This window comes from Hesperophylax consimilis, chromosome 12 (genome assembly GCF_061612785.1).
Source record: "Hesperophylax consimilis isolate HC1 chromosome 12, BYU_Hcon_1.0, whole genome shotgun sequence".
In the NCBI taxonomy this organism is placed as follows: domain Eukaryota; kingdom Metazoa; phylum Arthropoda; class Insecta; order Trichoptera; family Limnephilidae; genus Hesperophylax; species Hesperophylax consimilis.
The window spans coordinates 24,459,514-24,479,326 of record NC_142847.1 but is presented as its reverse complement, the minus strand read 5'-3'; the positions used below and the strand labels follow the sequence as shown (position 1 = coordinate 24,479,326).

Below are 19,813 nucleotides of genomic sequence, written 5' to 3'. Positions count from 1 at the left end.
TTAACCATATCAGTTTCATTACGAGCTATAAAGTTTTGATAAGGTGCGTAGATCTGATGTAAAGTTTTTGATTTAAAAATGTTGTATGTTCCTGCTCAACAAAACTTTGAAAAAAGTGTACTGAAACTTGTATAGTAAAGCTAGTTTATCCTAAAATACATTCACGTCCCTAATATAAGTCAGAATTTTAATAAAATCTACCTAATTACTTAAAATGTTGTTTAGAATGGATATAATAAAAATGATTAATACGGTTTTCCATCTCTAAATTTAAATATTTCCACAATAACTGTTCCTAATTGGGTGTGTTGAAATGATGACTTATACTTCAAATGCTTTCCATTTTCTTAAAAAAATCGATTAAAAAAGTATCAAATCATTTTTACGCTCCCACCCGCCTTTTTTAGAGTTTATTTGTTTTTTTTTCATTAAAAGCCATCGTTTCATGTGTGTAAACAATTATTTACGTGGAATGCATTAATTTTAAGATTTTTATGATAAGACAAGGTTTTATGCATAGCATAAAAAATGAGAAATAATTATAAGCAATAATTAGTCGCCTGAAATATGAATACAAATTGAAAATATCTCCCGAGTAAAAGTAAATGCCGCCAACGGGAATTGAACCCGTACCTTCTGATGTCCGGTCAGGTGCTCTGAACCACTTAGCTATGTCGGCTTATTTCCAACCCGCCAAATAATTTAATATGTACTAGTACCTCAATCAACAATTACTGCTTATTATACATATATATATATTTATATTTTTAATTATCATCTGAAAAGATCTAATTGTACTAACTTTCATATTGTGGTTGTAGGTTGTAAGACAAATGAGCCAATAGCGTTTATTTTATTATTATATCAAAAGAAAAAGTTATTTAAAAAATATATTTGAAAATATGTTCGCTTTTTTATATACCTACTTATTTTTTATTTAACATTTCATTATGTTATTTCAGGTTGAATAAGATTATTTTTTTAAATAATTACAATTAACAAAGTTGCCTCTAAAATCATGAAAAATCGAATTCCTTCCACTAGAACGATGAGTGACAACGGTTTTTGATTTGTAATATCATTAAAATATTCCTCAAAATATTAATTTAGAATAATAATATGAACTGCTTACTACGGTTTAAAGACAATGAATCCATCTAGATTTCAACGTTTATCCCATATTTTCAGACGTTTTGCAAACTTGCCATAATATGCCAAGAATCATTGGAGTGGTTGTTTTATTTTATATTTTAAGAAATAAATAAATAAAGTAAGTCACATTCTTTAATAGATATAGCCATATCATTTGATTTTTTTTTAAATATTCAGTTTGTATGATTGCGTAAAACCCAAAATATATATGAATGGTCGCTAATAATTGTAAGCGATTTGTAATATTTGGAGGCGAGGTCAAATCCCATCTTGGGATGTAGATACGTGATGATGTTGATATCAAACCCTAACTAAAATATATATTTAAGAGTTCTACTACAAATTGTTGAAAATAGTTGTTGACTGAAATTTAAAAATTTCTAAGTACCTACTAAGTATCCCGATTTTAATCAAACAAATCACGAAATTTAATAAATTAAGATAACATAACAATAAATCGCAATCAATGCATTCCCTCGGAATTAATTAATGATTACCATAAATTTATGTATTTTAGGAATTACATTTTGTACTTACCTAATTTATAACTCTGTTATCTTTATGATTTGGTTCTTATGAATAAAATACCAATGTTGTTGATAATTTTTAATTTCAACTAAACATGCTTGTATTTGTAGGAATTTACAATCTCTTTCACGCTAGGAATTCACCTGGAGTTGTGAAGAACATTTTACAAGGGTAAGTTGTTTTATTTGATGGGAACACTTAAAATTATAATATTACTAATTGAAATCATATGTACATGATAATTTTCCTCTTATTTTCAAGGTCAAGTTAGTGCGCAAAATTTAATCAAAATTCTGCTTTGGGATTGGAAAAAGAGGATTGGGTGGTTTTCAGAAGTCTCGTGTAACACTCTTTTATATAAATCGATCGAAAGGTTGGATAAACAATTCAATTTAAAAAAAAACTTCATCTCAGGTTTCTTTGTTTATTAAAATATGATATTAATCCAATGATTTTAAATTTTCAATACAAAACTCGGTGTTATTTTTGGTATGGGCATGTAGAGCGAATGAACGAAGAAAGGTGGATAATGATAATATATGAGGCGAATGTGGATGAAAGAAAAGGAATACGACAAGACACGATCAAGTGAACCAAATCATCACTCGCAATAAAAAATATGCAAATAAACCCTGCGCAGAAAAGTTCCACACTGAACTGCGCCGCAGACCTTACCATAACGAACTCAATTTGCGCAGGGTCTTACAGTACTCGGTTTATGTCGACTGCTTACCGACCCGTAAGAGGACGGGCTTAGTCTGTATTTGTCAGTATGTTTGTAGTAGAATCGTAGGTGATAGACACAAAGGAATATAAATGGCATGTAATCGTGGAGACTGTCGCCGAGGTATGACACGATATCGAGAAAACGTGTTCTTTTCCTAATAGATATCATGACGGAATGCGATAATATCGGTATGTCAATTTCAATATCAGCATTTTTATGAACACGTGTTCCGCCGTCGTTATAAAACATTCGCTTTTGGCTGATACTTGTTAGGAACTCTTTCAATTAATTCATTATAGGCCTGCAGTCCCATTTTTAACAGGAAAACGAATAATTTGACCAGATTTTTAATAAATCAACAGTATTTCATATAAGCAAGTTATCTCCGTGTAATATTGGTTAATGGCCTATCTCCCTTGTTCCTGTTATCTATGTGGAGAATAGTGATCTACCCGGCCGTCAAAAGGCATGTGGAACGTAATGTTGTGTGGGCGTTATAATATATTTTTTACAACATTCGGATAAAAATATCTTCACACCTCAGGTGCTACTGACTATGTCAAGAGGTCAGGGATCAAATAAATTCACTGAAGAATGTTTTAACGTTCATATCGACCACGACCAATGTAGCCTTGATCAATTTGGTTAACGTAAGCGATAATGGATTATTTATCCCGGTGAGAATTAAACCGCTGCTGATAGCTCCGTTGTAAACTCTATCTCTCTCTTTCTCTGCAATGTTGGATAAGAATGGTCTGGATTCTGTGGACAGCTAAGAGTAATAATCTAACCATTCTGGAAGAGTCAGACATTCAAAATATACTTCTGACCGTCTTCTCGTATCGAAGACACTTTGGGCACGATGCGCCCCAAACTGATAGAACTCTAAGGCACTTCGTACACTTACAAGCTCCGTGACTGTGTGCAATCACAAATAGCCTACCGACATGCTGCTCTAGTTGGTTTATATGGAAATACACCCGAATTACAGGGTTTTCCAATAAGAGGTGTTATTTTGATATTCAATCGTAAAAGATCAATGGTTTCGTTGCTTGTGTGGCACGTAGCGCCATTTTGTTGAAAGTAAACGTTGTCCAGATCAATACCATCCAATTCCGGCCATAAAAAATCATCAAACATCTCTCGATAACTCAATCCATTCACCGTAACTGTTGCTCCAGCCTCATTTTCGAAAAAGTAAGGTCCAATGACTCCGTCGGACCATAAACCGCACCAAACAGTCACACGTTGAGGATAGAGAGGTTTTTTTAACAATAACTCTTGGGTTTTCCGAGCCCCAAATGCGACAATTTTGCTTGTTGACGAAGCCACCGAGTTGGAAATGGGCCTCATCACTCAAGATGATTTGCATTTGATTCGCTCAAGTGAATTTTAATAATTTCAATGCGTTATTGAAGCGTGTATCATTCCATTTTTATTAATGGCGTAGTGTCTTCTTATCAAATGTCAAAAAATGACAGCTTCAAAAGTAACATGTACCGAAATAACGGGCTATTCAAAATAAAACCTCTTATTGGAAAACCCTGTTTAATGAACTTGATAATTTTTTAAGTGCAGCCGTGTTTAATTATTGTTGGCTTAAAAGTCCATTGATATTGAATTTGAATATTTTTACGTATTACGCAGGACTATTTCACATCGCCAATGCATGCACCGACAACCGAGATTTGGAGATATGACATGGAAGCGAGTTATCGTCGAGCTACGACCAAACTGTCAAAGTGACGGAGCCAATAAATGAGTGGTACCTACTTACGGGTGAACAATTTGGGCGATGCTTTTGTGCGCGGGGTTTCAATAAAAGTTCTTCGCCCATCTCTCTTGTTGCCTATCTCTCTATGGTGTAAAACTGCGAACATTGACATTTTACTCTCGTTGTTGGAATAATTCTTACCGGAAAATAATAATGCCCGGGCTATAAATCATTTCCACGTTATCTTTTTATTCTAATCACCTTTTCGCGGCAGTTTTTGGTGATTGTGTAGTGCAAATAGTACCCAGTTTGTTAGTTTAACTGGCTGTACTTATGCTCTGAGGTATGAGATTAGATAATATCACATAAAAGTTCGGTGTTTGAGATATTCGTCAGTTTGGTTTAACCACAAAACGTTAAATTCGGAAAAGATATTATTTTGTGCTTTGCAAAAAAAACACATAAAAATTATATTTATTTGTAATTACATGAGTAATCTGAACCATAGTATAAGGCAAAGCACTAAAAAAGTAATGCAAAATCACGTGGCTTAGAAATATGTTAGATGCTCTAATGATATACTGCAAGTAGAACACATTGCCTTCGAAACAATCGAGCAATTTTTAAAAGTCTTTTTGCAAGCCCAGAAAAAAGTATTACGCTGACAGAAACGGGAGTGTTTCCGATTATAATAAAATTCAAATAAATGGAATATTTCTGAACTTATCAGGCTTAAGCTTTCAAATATTTTTATTAAAAATAAAGCTTAGTTTCTGAAATATTAGATTTTGAATGCTGATATAAAAAAATAAATAAAAATGGCACACTTTATGTTTTTTCTAATTAAAATTTCTGATAATAAAACAAATAAATAAAAACACACACATTAAAAATATTATTAAACCAATGTATTGCAGACTTTACCATCACCTTACTTTTTTGGCGTTTCAAATAACAATAATAAATAAAAATTTCAATTTTCATAATTTATTGTTTCATATTGCGTTCTGAATCTTTGGTTTCCTATAGGCTTACTTTTTAATTATTTTGTGATTAACTTCTAGATTTGAATATATAGTGTGGTGTTTTCTCTTTCTAATACCGTTTAAATTATATTTCTCACCGTGACAATAAGGGAGATACAACGATTTCTGTAAGACCATGTGAGTTGTTGTCCCAAAAGCGAACAAATTAGCCTGAAAGGGTTAAATTTCAAAATATCCTACTAATGAACCCCTTTTTGGATATGGTTTAATTGCATTATGTGTAAAATTAAGTTTTTTACAAAATTATAAAAAAAATTAAGTATATTTATCTGAACTTTGCAAAACAAAATAAAACACACTATTCGGCAATGTTTCATTCTTCCTGAATCAGTGTTCAAAGGAAATTTAAACCCTATCGCCGTTTACATAAGAAGTGTTATTGTTAATGGCCCGATTCCAAATGTTACACGACGTGGTGCATCGCCTTTAAGAGGTTAGTTTCTCCATCTAATATCCTTATTTTAATGTAAAACAGAAAATCTATCCGAGGCAGCAAAAACTCTTGTATCATGACATTATACAACCCTTTTACAAGCTGGAATTTCCAGGGAAACTGTAACATGATTGTCGATACCATCAAGAGCAAGAGAAGGACTGTAATACAAAAAAAAATAAGACAAAACTTAATAGGTAATACGGTACTTCTCTACATTCCTCTTCCCCATCTCCTTCCCCTCCCCAATACCTTCACTCTCACAGCATACCCCAATTGGGGATGCCATAGTCTCGCTGGCTCCAGTCGTTTGGGAGCAGTTGGGACTTCGGTTGGGATGTGGGTACCGACTTGGCAATCGGTACCCACATACTTACAGCTAAGATTTCTACTAGTGTTGGCTTACAACTAAGATTTGTAAGTAGCGACTTACTTACAATTAAGATAGTTAGCAACTAACTACTGAGATTTACAACTAGTAATTGACTTGCATGTATTTACCTATATCTAATATTGCGTATAAGAGTACGAACCTAACCTAACCTAACCGCGAATTATTTTATTTTATTAGGTTTTACGCCTAGCCAGGCTTTTACATGCATTTTAAAACAGAATACATCTAGTAATCCATCAAAAACCATACAAAAAAATTAAAGCTAATGAATACAAAACAACACTAGCAAAACATGTAACAGTAACATAAAATATTATAGAGACTAGAACAATACCACTACCAGAGATGTGCTTTATTTCAAATAAATCCATTTCAAATGGAAATGCAAAATGCAAAATAGGTATTTTCCATTTTGCATTTTAAATGCTTTTCTAAAAACCATTTTGCATTTTGCATTTTAAATGCTTTTCTCAATGCATTTCCATTTTAAATGCTTTTTTGCAACATTCTTCCTACTATCTCCACTCATCTGTTTTTCATAAGCCCCAAATATCAGTCGGTCCTCAACCTCGCTATGAGAGATAATTTACATTTGTCAAGTTGCTCCCTGGTAGGAGTCCTGGCAATTGAGTGATACCATTACAAAAAATACTGAACATGGGGCCATGACGATGTAATATTAAATGTTAGATAGCAGTTTCTATGTTTTTACGTTGGCAACATTAATCCCGCGCAAATTTTTTATGGTTTCATAATCTGTAGTCGTGGTGTTATTGGATTTACCATCATGTAATATGTTTGTTCTACATTGATGTCCATTATTAAATGACAAAATTGTTTAAAAATTCTATAATTATTCTAATTGTTTGACCTGGGAAACCATTTTGCATTTTCAATGCATTTTGAAAATAGGTATTTTGCATTTTGCATTTCAAATGCTTTACTAAAAACCATTTTGCATTTTGCATTTTCAAATGGAAAAGTTTTGACCCATTTCCATTTTGCATTTCAAATGGTTTTGGGTACCCATTTTGCACATCTCTGACCACTACATATAAGACTAATCACTAAAACTACATTAAAAACGCTACTCTAATTTGTAGAATTTAACAAAGTGCTGGTATAGATTACGATTAATTCTATAAATGAAGTCAATAAATATATCAATACTACACCCATACTTGTTGCCCAGATCATGCATCCTATTGGTCAGTGAGTGTGTCTGATAGTTGGTTGTGTATGTATTGCAGAAGAATGTTACATTTTGCCTTGTATTCCTAGTCGGCACATGGAGAATTCATTAACTTCAATTTTTTTCATTCCTTTCCCATAATTCATGGCTCGGCTCGCGCTTTAGTTCATTCATGTATTTGCAGTTTAAGATTTTAGCGATGGGTGGTTTTTTTTCTAAAAAAAGCAATCACTTATCAAAATGATGTCTACGTTTTTATTAAACCTTTGGTTTTATTTTGTTTAACCCGGATATTATTTCTGAAATGATTAATTATATTTCTTGTATTGCACAAGATTTTTGAAGATTAGCCTTTACCTCATATGATTACTATTTATAAATTTTAAATGCGGGAAATGACTCTCATTTGCGATAAGGATTTTAACAAGAATTTAATAAGCGACAATACTCATGTTTAAATAATTGGAAGCACATCTTGAAAATGTCATTAATACACAAGTGCTCAGTGAACACTATTTCTTAATAAGATTTTGTGCATTACAGATTGATACAATCCTATTACAATACACATGAAATATACAATGAAACATTTTACAATAACCAACATTTTAACATTTTAGAGTTCTTGCCTAAAATGACTTTTGAATTCTTGTTGAAAATGTCAAGAGACCTAGAGGTATCATTTAGCAGCACCATACCTCTTGTCATGCTATGCTGGGCCATAACGTCCGTTCTTCCGTGTGGAATACAGAGCAAGTCGTGGCGTCGACACTGACGGTAGTTGTTCGGTACAAATAATTTATAGCATTCCAGGGGTATGGGCTGTCCATGTAAAATCAGTGGCTGCTGGTTACATTTTATTTTTATTTTCCCACATGCTTCCAACCATCTAGAGCCAGTGAGACTATGGCATCCCCAATTGAATACTCTCAGTATCGCCCTGGTGTAAGACCACCATTCAGAAATGAAGCCTTGCTTACAATGGCTTTGTGCGTGCTTGGTGACCAGATCTGAATAGCCAGATACTTCCCCACCTTCATCTTTCCCATCTCCTTCCCCTCCCACTAATTTCAGCCTCACAATATACTCCAATTGGAGATGCCATAGTCCCACCGGCTCCAGACGGTTGGGAGCAGATGGGACTCTTGAGCGGTTATACACACATAAAAAATGTCACATATTTTTCAAAAAGAAAAATGTTTTTAATGATAATAGGACCTAACCTATAACTTGAGACGCTTGTACCTTGATTCCTGTCATGTTAAAATTAAATCAATATTTTGCAGCCCAAATTTTATTTTTAACGGTGTTAAAATACGTTCACAAGATTATTTAGGGATTTAGGCCATCAATGTATAAATTAAGGTCAAATTTTTTCATTCAGTTTTCCATACAGTACACCGACGCAATTATACTGAGTTTAACAGGTACAATAAATTTTACAACCTTCTGATTTGTTGTATAAATCAGATGACGTCATTTCTATATGCGAATATGATGCTATTCGCATGAACTAATAAAACTCGGGTGACCAATTGGGCTATAGTCGGTGAGAATTAAATTACACGCATCGACGTTGTTCGGTGCCAAGTTCTCTAAGGAGAATGAATCACTTTTCCAAAATCGATGTTCTTAATCACCGGAAATACTGTTCTAAGAAAATAATAATATATTTGTATAATCTTAACGGTGAAATAAATTATAAAATATTCTTGTTTGCCTCTGAACATCAAACGACGATTTCTGGCTTTATGAACATTTCACAGCTTTTAGGGTTTGGAATTTTCAGGCCCACTATTTTCAGCACGTAATTTCAATCATGAGTTATCAGTAGAAAATTGTAACTAAAAGATACAGCCATTAAGGCCCTGTAGCAAGCGTTCAACTGTTGAAACAGGGATATGTAAATATAAATGTTAGAGGGAGCGCTTTTATTAAAAAACGAAAATAATTAAGCGAAAATTGTGAAAATATTGAATGAAATGACTCGTTTGAAATAGAGCAAAAATCTCTCGAAAATGCTTAAGTGGCATTTAAGAATACACTGTGAATTTTTCATATCTATAAGATATTAAATAACAGAACAAAACGAGTTTTAAATAATTTTCGGTGCTTACTTTGTGATTTTTTTCTATGAAGGGAATTTCACGTTATTAAAGTTTCGGCATAACAAATGTAAAGATATTATCTTAAAAAATAACAATAATTTTTTTAGATCTTAAAATTTTAATTACGATAAACTTGTTATAAATCGGTAGAAATTGGGTTGGCGGGGTTTAATTATTGCTGATACCAATGCAGTGTCGATCCAACCGACTGCAAAATTATCAGTGTCAAGCTGCCGGTAAGGTGTCTTCCTTTCAAGTGTCTTCCTTATATATTTATATTTGTGAATACCGCATAAGAGCTCCAATTGCTCTCAACCATCTGGAGCCAGAGAGACATGCCATAGAAGGTCGTGAATACCTGGCTATTCAGATCTGGTCACCAAACACAGCTAAACCCATTTAAAGTTTTGAGTGGTGGTCTTACACAGGACGATACTGAGAGTATATCCCAAAGTAACATACTTTCATGATTTTTACATGATTTCTACCGTGCTTCGGTATAAAGCTAGCTTAGTAACAAAAGGGGATTTCGTAAAATTTTTCTCTGGCTAAATCTCACTACATTCATCGTTATCAGAAATGATTGATTGATTTTCCCTAATCTTTCAGTGATTACGAGCTCTATTTTTAAAATAATTAATACAGTTTAGTCCCAGGGTCAAAAAATAACTTCTGGTGTAGTTTTTTTTTTTTAATTTATTTTTTATTATATTCAATAATATTGTTATGGGGTTTATAAAAACAGTTCATTTTTAAACAAGTTCTGCTGTGTAATTATTACTACGCGTGACAGCTGTTTCGCCCTCTGAATCCATTATCAAACTGTCAGGTGTAGTGCTTATAGACAGATTGCATCCAATGAAAATTGCATGCATGAAGATGACCAATAATGATACAGCACTTAATTTTTACAAGTGCATAAAATGGTTACAGTAAAATTTCGTCATCATTATCTATGCTATGACTCTTGAAGGTACTGGTCGCCACTAGGAAATGTTTTTACTGCCGCAAATCTTCTGCTGTATTCCTACAGTTGCTTTGTACCCATGGGTGTGGTTTCCGAATTCCTAACATTCAACAACGTGGCTGGCTTATTATACATACGCCTCTTTGGTGATCGACCATCTTTCATCCTGTCAAATGTTATTACTGCACTGTCCAACTGCTTCCCATTGTCGGGAGCTGGTGGGGCTATGTCACAACCAATTGGAGTCAGGGGTGGTTCTAGCTTTTCGCGAATTGAAGTGTTACGATTGAAAGTCCCCAGATTAAAAAAAAAAACAATTTTTTTTTTTCAATTTTTCGAAGAAAATTTCTTCTGAATTTTCAATTCTGGAACTCATCTAGTATCCATATATAATAAATAGGTGCCTTACAATCATGGTTGTATTAAGTCGTTACAATAATATTACTACCGATGACCGAATGCAATCTATAAGTTGGTAAGTTAATAGATTATCTATAGTTTGTAACAAGACAGAGAATTGAAAAAAATATTTATACAGCATCCTTGAAGTGATTAAAAAAACGGCGCTATACAAATCATTAAAATATTGTTATTTATTTCATGACTATAATAGGTCACAATACTGTTATCTTTTTATCATGAACCAATCAGTACAAAGTCTAAAAGGTGTCAAGAATATTAATGAATCGATTAAAATAAAAAAAATCCTCGGTAATGTTTGGCAAATACACAAATTCATATTGCTGTTATGATCTGCCAGCGTTTTTTGGACTTCGTTAGTGTTTATTTGAATAAAATCAGCAAAGAAATTAAAATAAATAAACATATTCCATTGCACGCCTAAACATTGGTCATCGGATTGAAGTCGTTTCGTCTATAGAAAGTAAACGGTGACATCATAGCCACCGGTAGAGACGCTATATCCGAATGTGTCTACACAAATCCTCAGACAATCCACAATTTAAAAACACCTCACAAAAAATTAATTCATTATAACTAGTAATCTATGAATATGCTATGACTTTTTTACTCAGGTTTGTTAGACTAGATGAATTCTCTTATTTGTGTAGTCGTATTTAGTTGATGAGTTTTGTTTACTACGAAACGTCAGTCCGTTTTCGTTCTTCGCTCTTTAGTTTGCCGCCGATTTTCGACCAGTTCAGTCGTTTCGTAAACGTCAAATACGCGTTTTCTTTTACGATTCGGGTGACGCCCTTCTTAAATTGTCCGTTATTATTTATTATTAATACAATCTCAATTAAAATACCGATATCTTGATTATTCATAAACAAACAGAATTGTTTGAGCTGTTTTCGTTTCCTAATCGAATCGACGCTATTTCGGAATTATTCATCCATCTTGTTTGTTGTGATTTCGAAAGGAGAATAAAAAATATACAATGGCGATCTCCCGTCTCTCTATCATCAAGTTTTTGGAGCTGGTAAATATAATATCTTTTTATTGTACTATAACTTAATTATTGTAATGTTTAACCAAATTATCCTTATTTTTGGAAAGCATGATAGGCTGCTACTAACTATGTGTGCTGCCATGCGTAGAACCGCTTCGGGGTATAATTATTTATCATAATTTCGGCTGCAAACAACTGTTGAATGCGTATAAACTAGGAACCTTTAACCGAGATGTGTATTTGTAAACATAAAATAAGACAAAGGAAAATTCAGTTATATTTAGAAAATAATACTATCAAAAGAAAAAAACAATCAGCACACGCGTATTTAAGTTGATATATTTTGATGATACTGCATAAGATTTTAAGCTGTCCAGAACTAGTGGAACTACGGAATTTCTAATTCAGAATATTATGATATTGAAGGAAATAGAGGAATCGGAATTTTTTCTTTTATTTTAATTAAATTGTGTTTTAAGTTTTATGGGGGTAATTTTCATTATATGCGATTTGAGCGGAACACCCGTTTACAGTAAATGTTGGTAACATGAGAACGAGTCGTTTTTCCAACTCTTTTTCACTTAAAATGATAAACACGTGGAAAGATCTACATCCATTCGTCTTTCTTCCCTTGTTTAACCCTGATCGCTTCAAATCCCTTTGTACATCCGTTCATGTCGCCCAATTTGGTTTTAATATACAGGTTTTCCAATAAGATATGTTATTTTGAATAGCCCGCTATTTCGGTAGATGTTACTTTTGAAGCTGTCATTTTTTGACATTTGACAAGTAGAAACTACGCCATTAATAAAAATGGAACGATACACGCTTCAACAACGCATTGAAATTATTAAAATTCTCTTGAGTAAATCAAATGCAAATCATCTTGAGTGATGAGGCCCATTTCCACCTCGGTGGCTTCGTCAACAAGCAAAATTGTCGCATCTGGGGCTCTGAAAACCCAAGAGTTATTGTTGAAAAGCCTCTCTATCCTCAACGTGTGACTGTTTGGTGCGGTTTATGGTCCGGTGGAGTCATTGGACCTTACTTTTTCGAAAATGAGGCTGGAGCAACAGTTACGGTGAATGGATTGCGCTATCGAGAGATAATTAATGATTTTTTATGGCCGGAATTGGATGGTATTGATCTGGACAACGTTTACTTTCAACAAGACGGCGCTACGTGCCACACAAGCAACGAAACCATTGATCTTTTACAATTAAATATCAAAATAACACCTCTTATTGGAAAACCCTGTAGTTCCCGATAAGCTACACTTAAAGGGGCCTATTGGGGAGGTGTCGCATAAAAAAGTAAAAACGTATCTTTAAAAACAACCCTACCTTTGCAGTTGCTAGTAAAGATTGTGTTGGTATAAAAAAATCAACGAATTTAAAAAAAAGTTTATGCATTAGCTTTGTCAACTTGTACGTTCATTTTGTATGCGAAGGTCGTTTGGATTTTAAAATCGAGCGTGGGTAGAAAAATTCGTTTACGGATTCGAAACAATATGAAAATTGGCGCTTAAATAATCCTCATTCACTATCTATTGTTGCCAGCTTTTAGGTAGTACTAATTATATTCTTTTTTTTTTTAAATTATACAATATGGTTTCCTTGTTTTATAGTATGGTATAAACATTTTCAAAATTGCAACTATGTAGGTAAGCACCTATGAATTAAGAAAATAATCAAATTATGAAAAGAAGCTTTCAGATCAAGTGAAAAGTACCTACGTTTAATACATTTACGAAACGATTATTTTAATTCTGTATTTGAAATCAGTAATCTTTTTTATTTCTGTGTCAGAAAATTTTCACAGTTTTCATTTTCATGTAAGAAGACTTTTTATAATAATAATGTCTATAATATAATGTTGGCAGTAGTGTTGGCGAAAATAATACATCGTGAAAGTGGAGCAGCCAATAAAAAGAGGGTGTGTACTCGTAAGTACTCGTACGTACTGAAGTGCTATAAAATTTTATATAAATCTACCAGTTGCGACGGTACTTGCCCATTAAAGATTAAAGTAACGTCATAAAAAATCGATTGGCAGTATTCGCTAAACTTCTTTCAACACATTACAAAATTCCTCAGAGAATCTAGTTGGATATACTTGTCCCAGAAAGAGATCGTACGTGACGCATCGTTCTAGTATCGTCTGTCTTTTTCGTTTTCAAAGAAGCGTGAGAAGGAAGAGGACGAACGTTGATGACATCCGTACAATCTCTCGCTGGGACTAGTTTACTAACTATTACGTAAAAGTTACATTGGAGCATTTATTTTTAAAGGGTGTGTATATAATTAATTTTCTTAGATGGATAATTTTAATTGGGACACATTTTTCGTTAGTTATGTACTAACCAGTCTGTGGCGTGAAATGATATTTATTTATTGTCTGAGCGTAGCAAAGTTCTGCTTTAAGGCGATGCCATACGTAGTAATGCAAAATCATGTGTTTTTGGTTTGAAAATTTGGTTGCCTAGAAATGTTTCAGGTGCTTTAATTAAATACTGCGAGTAGAATACATCTTGGCCTTTAAAATAATCGAGTATTTTGTAGAAAAGTCTTTTTATAAGCCCAGAAAAAAATAATGTATAAGGCATATGAAAACTGCTTTAAAGTTCAAAATCTCCTACTTACGAACCCATTTTCGGTTATGATTTTATTGTATAATGTGGAAAATTAAGTTATTTATAAAATGATCGAAAAAAAATTAAATATTTATGCCTGAACATCCACAAAATAAAATAAAAGGCACTTTTTGGCCATGTTTTTTTCTTCCATAAATCAAAACAGGCGGATGGTGTTAAGCGGGAATTTAAATCTTATCGCCATCTACGTAAGGGTTATTATTGATAGCGGCTCAATTTAAAATATTACACGACGTAGTGCATCGCCACGTGACCGTTTTGCATTTCTTTTGTCTGTAAATTTTGTTTGTACGGTTCGTATCCATTTAAAAATGGTGGACGTTTTAATGGTTCATTAAAAATTCTTTTAGCTAATGTGTAATTATTATGTTTATTTATACATTATTTTCAATATGTTTCTGTGGACAAATTCCATAATTCCAGAGTGGAAGATACTCTCAATATCGCCCTGGTATAAGACCACCATTCAGAATTGAAACGTTGCTTGAAGTGGCTTTAACCGTGTTTGGTGACCAGGTCTGGTTAATCTCCCACCTTCCTCTTGCCCATCTCCTTCCCACCGCCAGTACTTTCAGCCTCACAACATATCCCAATTGACGATGCCATAGTCTCACTGGCTCATATAAAAAATATCACATTTCTAGGGATTAGATTTTTCTGTTCATTATTTTGTCAGGGACTTCTCGGACTCGGTGATAAAAAATTAATGTATTAGGAATTTATTGTTTTAATCATAGATAAACTTGTGGAATTTGATAATTTTGTATTATTATTAATTATTAGAATCGTCACGTAATGCGATGAATTACCTTAATCTACGTTATATCGCAGGATAATAAAAATAACTTTATGTTAGTAATCTAATACAGTAATAAATAGAATTTCAATGAGTAATCTAATCTTTCCCAAAGTATTTTTATTTAATCGTATACTTTTGGTTAGTTTCAAGCCCTGTTTAGTTTTCGCATATGACCTTTGGTGACCTTTTAATGTCGACTTCACCCATTTATCCAAACAATGTGGTAAGTAACCCCACCTTACTGAAAATATACGATAAGAAGGTTCAAATTAGAATTTACCACAGTCCGTTATGTTTTATTATTTTTTTGTTTGTTTATACCGTACATGAGTCCAAACTGACGGGAAACAGTGGAACTACTGCATCCTCAATTGGGGATGTTTAGAGGCTGAAGGAATGGCGATGTAAGGAAGTGAGGAAGTAGATGGTTGGAATACCTGGCTATTCAGATATGGTCGACAAACTGGGCAAATGCCATTTATATCAATATTTCGGTTCTGAATATAGTAATCTCCCACTGCGAAATGTAAATATATTCAAATATGTTTTATTTTTTAATTAAACCTAAAATAACACAACAGTAATTAGATAAAACTAGATGACGTTTACCCGGCGTTGCTCTAATATTCTCCGCTTTCTATAAATAATTATATTAATATATTTAATTTAAAAAATTTAATTTAATTTTTTTAAAAAGAAAGACAAACATTCCCGGGTTACGAATAACCTGACAATATTTGAAAATCTCCTACTACCACCACAGTAAGCTGAAAATGTTGCTTGTGTTGTGATGGAGGAGCTGTTGTGATGCTTGTGTTGGGATGGAGTGTTGTGATGTTCCTTAGCCAGCCGAGGAATTGAACACACTACGCCTGAGTGGGACCCAAGCGCGATGTCAACTCGGCCACCGACCGGTCTATATATGTATAATAATTATATATATAATTATTTATTAATTATAACACAGATTTAATACTGTTACAAAGAATACTACATTTTAAAATTGACTGTACCGAATTACTTCAATGTATCAATATCCACGTTCCCAAAAAATCATGCCGACATTTCTTACCTTTTTACTTCAGTAACACCTGGACACTAGCTTACCAAAATTCGCCGATTCCGATACTTCACAATCTCGGAAACAAATATTCTGATCTGGGTGATATATTTCATTTGAAAACTAATCAGTATAAATGTTGTATATTCTATCACTTTTATTCTTCTAGACACAAATAGACCTATGTACCCATATAACTTCTCCGCTTCTACTATTTTGTTTTGTTGAATCTTTTAAACTCAATTATATGAGTGAGGATTCATTTTTGCCATTATGTTTACATTCTTCTTTATTGTATTAACTTTTAAGTGTTTACTCTGATACAAAATGATTGTATTTTTTTTTTAAGAAAAGCCCACTAGGGCGTGTAATAAATAAATAAATAAATAATATAAACCTATTATAAGTATATATAAGGGCGTGAGCACACAGAGAGCGGTCAGAGTTCTGCGTTCTAGTGACCGTTGACCGCTCAAGAGTTCCAACGCACACAAGCGGCGTTCAAATTCTCGCGTTCTAGTTTCGTTTGGGTCTTTGCATATGCAACATGTCACTAGAAAGTTCATCATCCGTGAAAATATATTGCTCTTGTGGAGCTTAACAGCTTCTAAAAAGAAAATAAAGTATTGGGTGCACCCAATCAACACAACGCGAGAAGAACAAGGCGAATTTACTAATAATAAAATTTACTTAAAATTTAAATTTACTAGTAGCAATTTCAAACCAAGCTTCGACTTTTTTTTCGCGTTTTTTATAATTTACATCACTTAAATCGTATAATAAACTCCTTTCCCTAACCAATTCAATTAACTTTTCTGTGTTTGTAACCTCAAACATCGCGGCGTTCTGGCGTTCTCTGCCTCGGCGGCAAAAGAACTCTTAGAACGCGGCGTTCCGTTTTGACCGCCGCGGTCTGACTGCCCGCTGTGTGCGTTGTTGTTATAGTATCAGTACATTCTAATGAACGCCGAACGCGGAACTCGGAACTCCTGACCGCTCTCTGTGTGCTCACGCTCTAAACCTTCCGGAAGAACTTCTCTAAATTAAAGTGAAAACCCAATATTAGTCAATAATAAATCATCAATATTAGTTGCGTAGTTTAGAAGAACGAAGCGAACAAACAGACAAGTGGAGAAAGCAGACCTCATTTTAGTACTAGCTCACAGACATATGTACTAGCTGTACACCGCTACGCTTTGCTGTGACTCAGTCTGCCTGTGCAGATGGAGAAACAATAGCACCAACAGATGGCACTGTTTAAACGCATGTCTGTCTAATAGATGGCGCTGTTAAAAATAAAACACGTTTTTACCTGTCACAGGAGACATATCTATGTAATGTAAGCATATATAAACACACGCGTATTCGAATGCAAAGTTGTGTCAAAATTTTAAAGCAATCTGTGAAGAACTTTCGGAGATAAAAGGTTTTGAACAAACGAACAATTACATTTTTCTTTATACATACATATAGATAGATGATAGTGATTTACTTGCGCACGCCGCAAATCGAAACCGACTTCTGGAATCGAAGTCGAGAATCGACAACGGATTCATCATGGTACAAGGTTTTAATCAAGCTAACAAGCAACAATTACGCAATCAAGCTACAATTACAATCAAGCTTAAATATATTTTTTACTGATTATACCCCGGGTATAAGATGAAAATACTGTGCAATATTTTGAAATAAAAATCTTGCGTAGGCAACCTAGACCCATGCGATCAACTATTTTCACAGCAGCGTCTTAAATACCATAACCTTGAGTTTAATGTTCTAGTACGACCAAGGAATAGATAAGTAACTACAAGTACTAGTCTATATCGAAACAATGCGTGTTAGGTATTGTATTGTTTGATGTCCTCTTGTAACTTCGCGGCCATCCAACACCCAGATTCCTGCCAATTTGAATTTAATGGTTTGTTCAAGGCCAATAATGTTTCAACAACACAATATTTTATTTACAAAATTACTCATCACTTTGATAAGAATGTCTAGAAGTTAAGGGTCAAAATGATTGCATATTGTTGTCATTACATTGTTAATAATAATAATTGGATCATGGTTATTGTAATGAACGTGTGACTAAAGTCTTATGCACGGAAAAAAAACCTACTAAGAACGTGATGGCAGGACATTTCCCAACAAACTATCAGTACAATAAATATATCGGAACACGTGTTCATACAGCTGCGTTTGTCCTAATGAATATAATGATGAAATACGAAAATATTATAATTTTTACGAGCACATGTTCCGACATTCCCATAACACATTCGTGTTTTACCGACAGTTTGTTAGGAAACCTGTCAATTCATTCGATAAAGGCCTGCAGTCCCATTCTAAACAGGAATACGAATAATTTGATCAGTTTTTAAAAAATAAATTGCCAATATTTTATGTCAGTAAGTTTTCTCCGTTTGTGAGATATACAGGCGGTATGAAAGTGAGACAACTGTAATATATTATGCGTATAATGGTGCTGACACATTACGCCGTACGCATCAAAGCGTTTTTAGGCGTGGCCTATTTCACCATATCGCTCGCCATATTATAATCCCATACCTGTCACACCTGACAGATGATGTGTTTTAAGTATGGGCGTGGCGATGATGATATGCTGTAATCTGCAAGCCAGGCGATATTTGAAAACGACGAGATCCCCTTAGGGAGCTGCCTCGATCGCGCGGCTGTGATCTGTCAAGGTGACAGATCCCGGACAAAGAAGTGATATTCCGCGGCAGCTCCCCAATTAATCTGACCTGAAAACCTTAATATAAAGGGCCATTACACAAAATTCGAATAATTACTTACACTCATATGTAGTATTAGGTACTCCCAAGCCCCCAGAGTAGGCTTTTGAAGAAAACCCAGTCACTAAACATTTTTTTAATCAATTTATAATTATAAAAAAATTTATATTATTTTTTTTGATTATTTTAAATAAATCAAAATTTAATAACGTTGTCACAATACTAACGAAACTAAAATACTCGCAGAACTTAATAATACCTGACATTTCAAATTTTGATTTTCCTTCATATTTATCATATATTTTTTTATGGTAACGATAAAAAAATCAATATCATTATCAACTTAATATATATTCAATTTGGATAAAAAAACCCTTTAATTTTACAGAATAAATTTTTAGCAAATTTTAACAGCATTTGGTTCCTTAGAACGGGCAATCTGCTTAGCTAGGAACTAATATCGACCTATAATTCATAAAAACACTTGTACTTATTTTTAATATTTATTTATTTATTCAAAAAGTAGTTTTTGACATAAAAAACATACTCTGCACATCTCACTAGGGCATTCCTGTATCAATATGTGCAGTTTTACAATTACATCATTTAAAAAAATACGTATATGTAAACTTAATATAATAATAACATTAAATTTAAACCCGAAATTGAAAAGTTAATGACACGGTTGTTTCGAGACCGGTAGACAAAAATAAACAAAATTTTATTAACAAATGTACGAAAAAAAAAACAAAAATGTCAACAAAAGAAGCATTGGGCAGTACGTTTATAGTCAGTTGGCAACAGTAATATTCTTCTAAAGTACAAGGTACCTGTATATATATACTTATACAGTTATTGCAATATTATTATTTTGTC

General features: G+C 33.4%; 1 protein-coding gene across 1 annotated transcript in view; it reads left to right on the top strand.

Moving 5' to 3' along the window:
* Positions 1 to 11,406: 11,406 nt before the first annotated feature.
* The window catches only part of LOC149419351 (uncharacterized), a 33,237-nt gene continuing 24,830 nt past the window's right edge, over positions 11,407 to 19,813 (top strand). Inside the window, exon 1 of the mRNA XM_089638247.1 lies at positions 11,407 to 11,702. Within this exon, the coding sequence (XP_089494373.1) occupies positions 11,661 to 11,702 (42 nt within the window). The 5' untranslated portion in view covers positions 11,407 to 11,660. The remainder of the gene's footprint in view (positions 11,703 to 19,813) is intronic.